The sequence below is a fragment of the Sinocyclocheilus anshuiensis genome, unplaced genomic scaffold (genome assembly GCF_001515605.1).
Source record: "Sinocyclocheilus anshuiensis isolate Anshui unplaced genomic scaffold, SAMN03320099.WGS_v1.1 scaffold821, whole genome shotgun sequence".
NCBI lineage: Eukaryota > Metazoa > Chordata > Actinopteri > Cypriniformes > Cyprinidae > Sinocyclocheilus > Sinocyclocheilus anshuiensis.
This window is the reverse complement of record NW_015558606.1, coordinates 352,149-363,309: the sequence shown is the minus strand read 5'-3', so window position 1 is coordinate 363,309 and position 11,161 is coordinate 352,149. Positions and strand designations below refer to the sequence as shown.

General features: G+C 39.0%; 2 protein-coding genes across 4 annotated transcripts in view; both read right to left on the bottom strand.

Moving 5' to 3' along the window:
* LOC107680217 (ras-related protein Rab-3A-like) lies at positions 1-7,280 on the bottom strand. Its single transcript, XM_016476015.1, has 6 exons — positions 7,188-7,280; positions 1,945-2,172; positions 1,675-1,793; positions 1,126-1,137; positions 841-884; positions 1-740 (listed from the first exon to the last, which is right to left on the bottom strand). Exons 2-6 carry the CDS (start codon positions 2,170-2,172, stop codon positions 550-552), a joined length of 594 nt encoding a protein of 197 aa, XP_016331501.1. The 5' UTR covers positions 7,188-7,280; the 3' UTR covers positions 1-549.
* Positions 7,281-8,157: 877 nt separating this feature from the next.
* Positions 8,158-11,161, bottom strand: part of LOC107680260 (cAMP-specific 3',5'-cyclic phosphodiesterase 4C-like) — a 41,229-nt gene continuing 38,225 nt past the window's right edge. For all 3 annotated transcript variants that reach the window (XM_016476076.1, XM_016476077.1, XM_016476078.1), the window contains one exon: positions 8,158-10,601. In XM_016476076.1, coding sequence (XP_016331562.1) covers positions 10,110-10,601 — 492 coding nt within the window. In that variant the 3' untranslated portion in view covers positions 8,158-10,109. The remainder of the gene's footprint in view (positions 10,602-11,161) is intronic.

The following is an 11,161-nucleotide window of genomic DNA, read 5'->3' as shown; positions in this document are numbered from 1 at the left end:
AAATAAAAGAGTGAAGCAGAACTTATGAACAATTCAATCTTAGGATTCATTCAAACGTTCTATCTTGGGATGAGCCGCTACGCTGATGGATTCCACACAACAATCTGGTCCCAACTGTGTATTGGTTTGTTTAAAAAAAAGAATAAAATATCTCTTGGCAATACATTGAGGATATCTGTGTGAATTTGACCTTGATGAAACCCAAAACACACAGAGGAAATGCTCATGAACGTTTAGAAGAATGTTTTAGCAGATATTGTACCAAAACAAAATGTGATTCACCCAATTTCACGTTGGAATTAATTTGACCCCAAAGTCAAAAAGTACTATGTCTAAAGATGCTGTCAAATTATTAAGAGATGAGAGGAGCATTGGTTACCAATACCAATATAAGAGAAATAAAAATGTGCTGATGTCAACCTCACAAAAGTGACACAAAGGACAGGCTCTCAGCCACATCCCATCAGCTCTTCTCTTACCAAAGCCTTCTTTCATAGAGCGGTCCATTGTTCAATCTGCGGGGAATGGTGGAGAGGTTGAGAGCGACCCTTAGCAAGCACAGTCTTTGTGGGAGCGCTGCGGCTGCTCATTGAGCTGATGGCCCTGCTTGTGTCCAGTGATGGACGGATCCGCCGACTCCAGGTTCTCAGCCATCCTCTCACAGATTATGTCCACCAGTCGCTCAAATGTCTGCTTCACGTTAATGTTGTCCTTGGCACTGGCCTCAAAAAACATAAAGCCTGTGACAGTCAAAAGTAAAAGGCACTATTATATTCCAATTAAACTAAGGGCTGCAAGAAAACATCCTGCATATGAAGGACATTCTAGTGGAAAACCCACCTAGCTGTTCAGACAGCTGTCTTCCTCTCTCTGAAGCAACCACTCTGTATATATATATATATATATATAAAATTACTTCCATATAAATCTGAGTCTTTGCCCTAACCAGCTGTAACAACTAAAAGTGGCAGCAGTAGCAGTTTATTGTCATTTGGTTTTATTTCTGTGATATTGTGCCAGTTATCCCTGCCCATCCTGAAATCTTATTGGTCCAAAGATCCACTCCACATAGCAATATATACAGGTCTCGATGAAACAGATCTTTTCTTTCATATTGTGATGTACGTCTGAGTGTAACTAATTATCAAAAAAGAACAAAAAAGTAGAATAGGGACTTGGTTCTATCCATCAGTTGTTCAGTGGATTTTTAGATGTGGACGTTGCTCAGTGGAGGCAGATGAATGCAAGCTTGCAGCTGATTGTGGAGAGGTGGGTTTTAGTAGGACTAAATGATTGGAGAAGTCTATCATTTTCATTCTAATATTGATTTGTGAAATTTTGATTACCAAAATTAGGTCAAAAAATCAACATATAAAAAGAAGAACTGTTCACAGTAAGAACAGTACATGCATTCAGAAAATAAGGTGAAGATTAATTTCATGTTGACTTTTGACCGATGAGACTGATGTTGAATGTTGTGATTGTGTCATGTTGTGTAGCAATTTCGTGTTCAACGTGGGAAAATTACTTATCGCTGGAATCATATCACATTGCACCTGGGTGCTGCAAATATATAGTGCATTCTCTCAGGACACCCTGCGTTTTGACAGAAACTGGGTCACATCTTTGCATATCAATTTTATGAGCCACAGACAAAAATAAGCACTATCATACCAGTCCTGAACGGCATTAAAGGAATCCTCGTTGGTGATGTCATACATCAGAATGAAGCCCATTGCTCCACGATAGTACGCTGTGGTGATGGTCCTGTACCTTTCCTGCCCAGCAGTGTCCTGAAATATACAGTAGTTGGAGTGAAAATGTCTTGATGGTTCTATCAATAAAAAACTCCTTAATCAAAATCAATGAAACATTGCTCTAACACAAAACTCAAGATTCTAGCAGAAATTAAACCTGAAAATGATAATTTGATAAACTTCTCACCCATATTTGGAGCTTTATCCTCTTGTCGTTCCGGTAGATGGTCTTCACTTTGAAGTCTATGCCAACAGTGCTGACGAAAGCGGGTGTGAAGGAGTCATCGGCATAGCGGAACAGGAAGCTGGTTTTGCCAACACTGCTGTTACCAATGATCAGGATCTTAAACATGTAGTCAAAGTTCTGATCCGTAGACTCTTTTTGTCCATATCGAGCATCATTTGCTGAGGCCATCTGCAACAATAAAAGAGATTCAGTGCCAAGGTGATTTATAGAATTGCTATTCTATTTGCATACTGTGTTAAAGTTGTGATGAAACAGAAGTAGCGATAGATCTTTTCTTCCATATTGTGATGTACTTTCAAGCGTAATGGATTATGGCAAAATGTAGGGCAAGGACTAGCACTGGTTGTTGACTGGGTATGGAGATGTGGGTGTTGCACTCAAAAGTGCATTCAGATGAACATGAGCTTGCAGGGACAGGATTTAGACAGATTAAATTATTGGAGAAGTCCTGCATATGACACCAGAGAGAAGTCTGACGTTTTCACCGGAAGGTCCGCTTATGATATTGTGATGAAACATTACAGGTCATAACATTTACATTTTTTTTTTACACATGCACGGATGATTCTTCACAATAAGATCTATAACATGCATTTAGAAAATAGATAGGGTGCTTTTCATGCCAACTTTAAAGGGGTCATATGATGCTGCTAAAAAGAACATTATTTTGTGTATTTGGTGTAATGAAATGTGTTTATGCAGTTTAAAGTTAAAAAAACACATTATTTTCCACATACTGTACATTATTGTTTCTCCTCTATGCCCCGCCTTTTTGAAACGCGTCGATTTTTACAAAGCTCATCGGTCTGAAAAAGCGAGGGGTGCTGTGATTGGCCAGCTATCCAGTGCGTTGTGATTGGCTGAATACCTCAAGCGTGAGACGGAAATGTTACGCCCCTCACATACTGTTGATGCCGTGTCCCGGCCGGAGCGACGAGACAAAAACATTAAAACCCATTATAAACGAGGCATTTGTTGCATCCAGTGGGGACATAATTACTGATTATAACGACTTATACTGTCTTTTTACGCGTTGCGTTGCATTGCATCGCGCCGCATAAACATAAAACTCTGTCTGCATTTGTGATCAGAGAAATGACAAACAGCAAGTACTTCTCTACTGCCCAAAACTCGCGTTTGAATCATCAGTGGCAAATCCTTTAAATGAAAACATACTTACGTGAGTCAGAACTGCCGGCATTTTAGTCGTTAACGTTAACGTTACTCTCCCAGGATCAGTAAACAGTCCTCCATAAATAGAGTGAGCTGAGGCCGGGCTAGCGTGAGCGGAAGCCCCGGGCTAGAGTGAGCTGAGGCCGGGCTAGAGTGAGCTGAGGCCGGGCTAGAGTGAGCTGAGGCCGAGCTAGCGTGAGCGGAAGCCCCGGCTTAGCGTGAGAACGGCGCGCCCGGCGGATCCGACGAATGAGCGGCAACCACATGTGACGACCCCGGGCTGGATTCCGCTTCGTCCACGGTGAAAGTTGATGTATTCCCTCAGCGACCAGCACAGATCAGCTCTAGGCATGACGAAGCGGATATCGTCCTCTTTTGGAAGACCAAACAAAGTAGTTTCGCTTTCACAACGAAGCACACAGCGTCTTCACGACATAGCTGCAGCGTCAACAATACTACAGCGAGAATAAAAGTTACGCCTTCTTTCTTTGCGTGAACATTTGGGCGGCGTTATGCAAATCTTCCCACATAGTGAGGTAGATATGTAGGGGCGTGTTAGAACGAGCCGTTTTAGGTAGGTGTGGCTGACTCTGAACTTTTATAAAGAATATCTCTTTGGATTTGAGACTTTAGTCTTTGCAACTTTACAGATTTTCTTTATGCACCAAGAGCTTGTAACACTCCAAAGAGAAAGGAAAAATTGAAATCGCATCATATGACCCCTTTAACACTTTTCAAGTCAACATTTTATTTCCATAACATGACATACAGTATTTGGGTTAATTAATCTCAAGTGGTCCAACTAACCAACTGAGGTTGCTTGACCAATTTTTTAATTTTCCTAACTTGTGATTACAAAAGTGATTACACCTCTATATATTAGTATTGCAAAATCACCATTTTTTGAATGAATATGCCTATTTCCATAATATATAGGATAGTAGTCGAAAACAGTATGAGAAAAGAGTAGTGCGGTCATGGCCAAAAGTTTTGGCAGTGACAAATTTTGTGTTTTGCAATGTTTGCTGCTTCAGTATTCGTAGATTATTTTTCCACATGTTTCTATGGTATACTGAAAAACAATAAGCATATTATAAGTTTTAAAGGCTTTTATTGGCAAAAAAATAAAATGAGTCAATATTTTCAGTGTTGACCCTTGTTCTTTATAACCTCTGCGGTTCGCTCTGGCATCTTTTGAGGGCTGACCACAGGTTCTCTATGGGATTGAGATCCGTGGAGTTGCCTGGCCACGGATCCAAAATTTAAATGTAATGATCTTTGAGCTACTTCTTTATCACTCTTGCTGTGTGACATGATGTTCCATCATGCTGGAAAATGCACGGATCATCACCAAATTGCTCATGGATCGTTGGAAGAAGTGGCTCTTGCAGGACGTTTTGATACCATTCTTTATTCATGGCAGTGTTTTTGGGCAGAATTATGAGAGAGCCCACTCCCTTGGTTGAAAAGCAACCCCACACATGGACGGTCTCAGGATGCTTCACTGTTGGCACAACACAGGACTCATGGTAGCGTTCACCTTTTCTTCTCCGAACAATCGATTTTCCAGATGTCCCAAACAGTCGGAAGGGAGCTTCATCAGAGAAAATAACTTTACACTTCTGCTGTCCAATCTTTGTACTTCTTGCAGAATTTCAGTCTGTTCCTTAACGTTTTTCTTGGAGAGAAGTGGCTTCTTTGCTGCCCTTCTTGACACCAGGCCGTTGTCCAAAAATCTTGGCCTCACTCTGCGTGCAGATGCCTGGCGCTTGCTGGACACTCTGGGACATCCTGAAGACTTCTTCACTGCAGTCGAACCTCTCTCCTTGAAGTTCTTCATGATCCAGTAAATGGTTCTTTCAGGTGCAATATTCTTTGTAGCCATTTCCTTGCATGTGAGGCCATTTTGATGCAAAGCGATGAGGGCTGCACGTGTTTCTTTGGAGGTAACCATTGCTAACAAGAACACAATGATTGGAAGCACTTCTTCCCTCCTTTTATAGCAATCAGTCTGCTCTTACAATCTAATGAGTATGGTAGTGATTTTACCTGACTTGTACTCATTCACACTTTCACATGTGCTGGTGATATGATTAGTCAATTAATGTTAGCTGGTCATTTTGCGTCAGGATCAAAAAAACAGGGAAATTTGTTTTTTTTTTGTGAAAAGTTCATTTTTTGGCCAATGAAGCTTTTAGCAATTATTTTAAATGCATCTGATCACTCTACACAATAATCTAGAAACAATGTGAATGAACACCACAACAGCTTAAGCAGCAAACTTTGCAAAACACAAAATTTATATCACTGCCAAAACTTTTGGCCATGACTGTATGTCCAAATTCATAGTATTTGACCTACTATGACCTACTGATGCTACTGCAACTGATGCTGGTCAGGTGACAGTAACAACATGGCAGATGTTCTAAATTTCATTCATACTCATATTCATACAGTAGAACATTTTTAACAGTTGTGAAGCAAGTTTCACACCAAATGTAGCACCTACTAAACAGTATGCAATTTTGGACACAGCTTTGGTTTAATTACAGTGGCTTACTTTGTGTCTTGACTTCAAACAAATGTTCAGTTATACATTTACGGAAACCTCAATATCTTGGTTTAGGTCCTAGCTCCTTGGAACAAAAACCCATCTTTAGTGCATGTTTCAGGTTACATGTACTGTACATAACCTTTTTTAAGTATTCTTGTTCCTTGGACTTTTTATTTTTTAAAATAATTTTTTTTTTTTTTTATTTAATGAAGATCACTCAAAAAAATTTTTTTTGACAGTCAATTAATAATGGGAAGGGTTCAAGTCTCAGTCCTAAATCTTTTTAGAGGATACCCAGCTAAGTATGTGTGTATGCGGTGTGTATGCAACTTCTCTTATTTGTTTTTTTTCTCTTATAAGTGCATAATACGTTAAAATGCCACTAACTTTCAGGATGAGAAAAGCCATTTATTATTTGTTATAACAAACATATAACAAATAGACAAAGATTTTAGACGGTTGCTCCATGTATTCTCCAGACATTCACCGCAGAAGCAATCAGATAGGAAAACTGACATAACTACAAGGCTGATTATTCTTATACTGTAACTGTACACTATTCAATTCAGTCAGAAACTGTTTCTGGCAATGTGTTAAAACAACTGTTTTCTTATTCACAGCCTGTTTGATGAATTACAACACAAATTCAAAGTGAATAGAGGGTGTAGCCTGCACTATCCCTGTATCCTTCTGGATTGAGCTAGGAAGTCAGTGTAGCCAGGGATTTTAAAGGTTTTGTGCCGGCTAAACCCAGTGCTTAGCTCAGGAACTGAGCACACCAACAATAACAGAAGATTATTCTAATATTCCCATTTTATCATAGAAGACCAAGTTGTTTCTTTTCTCATATAGAGACAAACCAACCCCATTCATTCCACTTCATTCCTGCTCTGTTCAGTCTGTTATTTGTTAGGCCACCTGAGCAGCCCATTTCAGGCACACATCAAGGCTTAATTCAAACATATGGCTCGGGCTAGACGTACAAGATTAGATCAAGGAACCTTTGCGTATGAGAGGTGCTGCTAAGTTCACGAGCTAATTGTCCAATCGAGACGTTTAAAACAAATGGCAGCCTGTGAGAGCGAGACTCCTGGCTGCTGTAGGGCTGATAGTGGTTAAGTCAGTTGAGCTCCGGTTAGCATCTATCCGCTTAACACACGGACTGATTTCCATTTTTATTCGGGTCAGTGAGAGACTCACTCGGGTCCCATCGATCACAGAGACAGTATTCACCATAACTGCCAGTGACAATGTGCTGAGTGTCAAAAGCCAGTTGACATGTTAGTTTGTAACATGCAGCGATGGATTATATAGCAGAGGCTGTTTATGATCCATCCCAGTTAGCGATGTCAAATGAAGGTTACGCTGTTTTTAAACTAAAACCATTGATTTCGACTTCTTTCGCAATACATGCAAGATGAAGCGGCATGATGTTCTTAAAGAAAGCCCAGCTTACCTTAACAGGAGGTTTATTTACTGTAGTTTGGATGCAGTTCCCAGCGTGTGCACCTGTACTCGTGCTTTCGACTGGAGCCAGCTGGGGGCGGGGCTAAACAATGACTGACATGTGGATTAACCAATTACACGTTCGCTCCGTCACCGTAGCGACTTATTAGCGGTCTTCTAGAATGATACATGAAGCAACAAGAGCATTTGCTTTTTTTTTTTAGATGTTTTAAATTAATACTGTGGATCCCCATTTCAGTATTTTTAAGTAATAATTTCTTACATTTCATAATTTCAATGAAATTATAACAGTCATAATTTTGAAATAAGAAGTAATAATTATAAAATAAAAAATCTTAACTGCATTTTCATGACAAGCGAAAAAGTCTAAACTATGACATACTAAGTCAATTATCAGATGAAAGTCATCTTTATGAGATTAAAAATCTATTAAAAGTATGATGAAATCATAACGCAGTCATAATTATGAAATAGTCATAATTATAAGATAATTGACACAACTGTGAAATTATGACAAGTCAATGGCATAACGTCGAAATAATTATATGAAAAGTCGAAATAACGACATACTTCCAAAGTCAAAATAATGACAATCAAAATGTATAAATCACGACAAATAGAAATGTTGAGATAAACAGTCATAATTTAGACTTTTGTCATAATTATCAATTTTGTAATTTTTGCTAACTTTTCATGTCATAATTATGTTTTTTGTCATAATTTGAATTTTTTATGCCATAAATCTGACCATTTACAGTAGGTCTATATCATAATTATAACTTTGTCATTATTTCGACTTTTCATACAAACATTTTGACTTTATATGTCAGAATTATGATGTATATATCGTAAACTCATCTTTTTTATTTTTAATCTTCTAATTTACCAATAAATAAATAAATTCTTATGTGGTGGAAATGGATATCCACATAACACAAATGAGCTTACTAATTAGCTTACTAATATTTCTTAGTTTATTGGTATTGGGAACAGGAAAACAATCACAGCATCATTAGTAACAGCGTTGTAGTGGTAAACAGTACTGTTGGGATTGTCAGATCTGCGACAGAAAAAGACCAAACAGAGGTGTGCCATGTGGATACAGTCAGTTGAAACTTTGCATGGCCACTCAGCATTTCTCTCACCACACAAAACATTGCTATAAAGAGCAGACAGACATTAAGATAGTCACTAATTAAAAGCCCCGTTTACTGTAATCCATTTACATACATAAATTCACTGTATCCAATATTAAAATTCATACCATTGTATAAAAAGGACACAAATAATCTGACTTACAATGAGCACACTGAGTCAGAAAGACTTGAAACCTGTTATTAATCAAGAATACTCTTAAATAAAATTTCAGCTTGACAAATCGACAGTTTTGAATGAAGAATTAAAAGAAAACTAAATGCTCAAATCAGTACGTTACTGACAGTAGAAAATGTCATTGATGGAAATTAGCCAGTGGCAAAATGGAAATTACAGTACAGCATGGATCATGCTTGCTTGGCACTTGTACTGTCCTTGGCTATGTCCCTGTGAAGAGCAGAGCACTGATCAATCACCAAAAACCAAAGGACACAATAAAGGTCTGGCACAGAAAACTAACTTTGGCTTTACGTGTTATCTTGTAGCGCACAGCTCTCGTTTTAGAACAAAACTGTTCACTTTTGTTTAGACATCATACATCTGTAAAGACGTTAAGACACCTCATCTTTTTCAGTGTGACCAGCACAGAAAGAGAGAGAAACTACACATGTGGTTTAAGGACCCCGATCACTTCCTATACAGCTAATGTGGTTTTCCAAGCTAGCCCAGCCTTCCAGAGACCAACTTACATACAGGGTGCGTACACATGCTGGTTACCCTGCAGATCACGGCGAATCCTAGTCTTCTGTATGTTAATAATGACTCCAGCCCTTACTGATGGAGCAACGTTTGGCATCTACTAAAGTGCTACCTAGAACATCAGAAACAAGCCATTTTAAAACTGTGACATACAATGTAATAATGCTTACGCTCATGCTTTGGATGAAGCAGAATCGAAAAATAAACGAGAAGCATATGTAAACCATGTGCATGCCATAAATTAAAGCAGCATTCCTACAAATTAAAGGGAGAAGGGTTTTAAGTTAAAACAGTCTGATGATTATAATCTGTGCAAAGGAACAACAATACAGAGCCACTGTGTTCGGCTGGAGTGGTAGATCCTATAAACGTTGATCCAGTTCCACTATTAAGCACTAGGTGGCGTCACATACAAACACAAAAGATCACAATCATGGCTCGACTTCAGTCTACAGATTTTATAGTGATCCAAGGAAGACGGCGGTCACTATGTGGGTACCCTCAAGCTGTTTGCTACATGAAAGTTTCTTTGAATCCTGAGATGTTCTGGTGTGTTAAGGTTAGGTTGTTTTTGTTCAGCTAATAATAGACCAGCTTTAAGTCAACAGTGCATCTTTTAAAAAAAACATTTTAGTGCACATACGTCTCACATAAAAAGTGTCCTGTATATCAATCATGTTCGGACGGCTCCACTTGTTCGTTAACTTTAAACCTGGGATGTCACAGGAAGACACTTGAGGACGTTTCCTCTCAGTCCATAACACATAGGCAGTTTTACGCTTGACAGTAAAGCTGAATGGCATCCCGAACTCACAAGACCGAGAATGTTTTAAGAAAGCTTCATGCTTTGACAGTCCGTAGAGTAGGAGCTTTCTCCAGTGCAAGGTGACTACTGTATAAAAAACGTCCCTTGGAAGCTTTCCTACCTCTCCTTTGCTCTCCTGCACTGCATCGCCTCCGCCCGAGGAAGCTAAGAATGGGATGAAGAGGGATAAGGAGGTGGTGAGGAAGAGGTACAAAAGAATAAAATAGAACAAAATGAAAAAGTGCACTAGTGTTATGTTCCCAGACGCAGGCAAGACACGCTTTTCCCTTCTTGGTCAAGTTCTCTATCTTCATCTTCACTGTCTGGCGGCTCGCCCATCTTAAAAGACATTGTCCTGCAGCCAGGGGAGCGAGCAGTCAGGTTGGCTTGCTGTGTGCAGGGAGCCGAAGATGGATGTTTGCCTTCTGGATCTGTCCTGGAGTAATCCTGTACGGTGGAAGTGAACTCTTCCTCCACGGGACTCTCAACGTCAGACTCCCCTTCCTCCTCTAAGGTCAGTTCGAACTGGAATTTCTCCCCTGCTGAGGCGATACTTCCACCCATCGCTCCCATCCCGACCACACTGCCCTTGTCCTCAGGGGTGGAGGTGGGACTGTGAGGGATCATGCTCTGGTACCACTCACGGTTGTCCTCCAGCATATCGAGAATCTCCTGGGCATCAGGGTGAACCAGATCTGCCCAGGTCTCCCATAGCGGGTGCACGATGTAGTCAATGAAGCCCACCTGATGGACGAGGAATGAGCAGTAAATATGAGTTTGTACTGTCATTCTACAACAGTGGATTTAAACACTAATAATTGGTAAGTCTGTTTATTTATTAGAATGTTATTAGTTAATTATTAGTATGTCTGTGTGTATAGCCTATCTATCTATCTGTCTGTCTGTCTGTCTGTCTGTCTGTCTTAGTATATATGAGTACATACATATTTATTTTTAATATGGTGCTCCAGAGTGGCAATCTGAAATTCAATTCAGTTCAATTCAAAACTTGAATTGCAATCTGAAATCAGTTGTTTTAGTTGTTTTATCTTTTATTAGTTTTAGACTTAGAAATGTTGTTATGCTTTTGTAATTTTATCAGTTTTATTTTTTAATATTTGCTTGAATTTATTTTAATTTAAATTTTTGTTTTAATAATTTTGTATTTCAACTTAAATTTGCTTAGGTGGCAACTTTTCTAACTGACATTTAGGTTTTCTTTTAAGTTTAAATTTTTAATCTAATATTTATATTTTATTTCATCTTTAATTTAATTACGTTTTAGTTTTTGTTAATTTCAACAC

What these genes read in the sequence shown, in the direction of transcription:
- LOC107680217 (XM_016476015.1), bottom strand. Translation starts at nt 2,172, where the DNA reads ATGGCCTCAGCAAATGATGCTCGATATGGACAAAAAGAGTCTACGGAT. An exon ending in GGATAAAGCTCCAAATATGG is followed by an intron (nt 1,794 to 1,944) that starts GTGAGAAGTTTA and finishes TGTATATTTCAG; the next exon opens with GACACTGCTGGGCAGGAAAG. An exon ending in ACAGCTGTCTGAACAGCTAG is followed by an intron (nt 741 to 840) that starts GTGGGTTTTCCA and finishes TGACTGTCACAG; the next exon opens with GCTTTATGTTTTTTGAGGCC.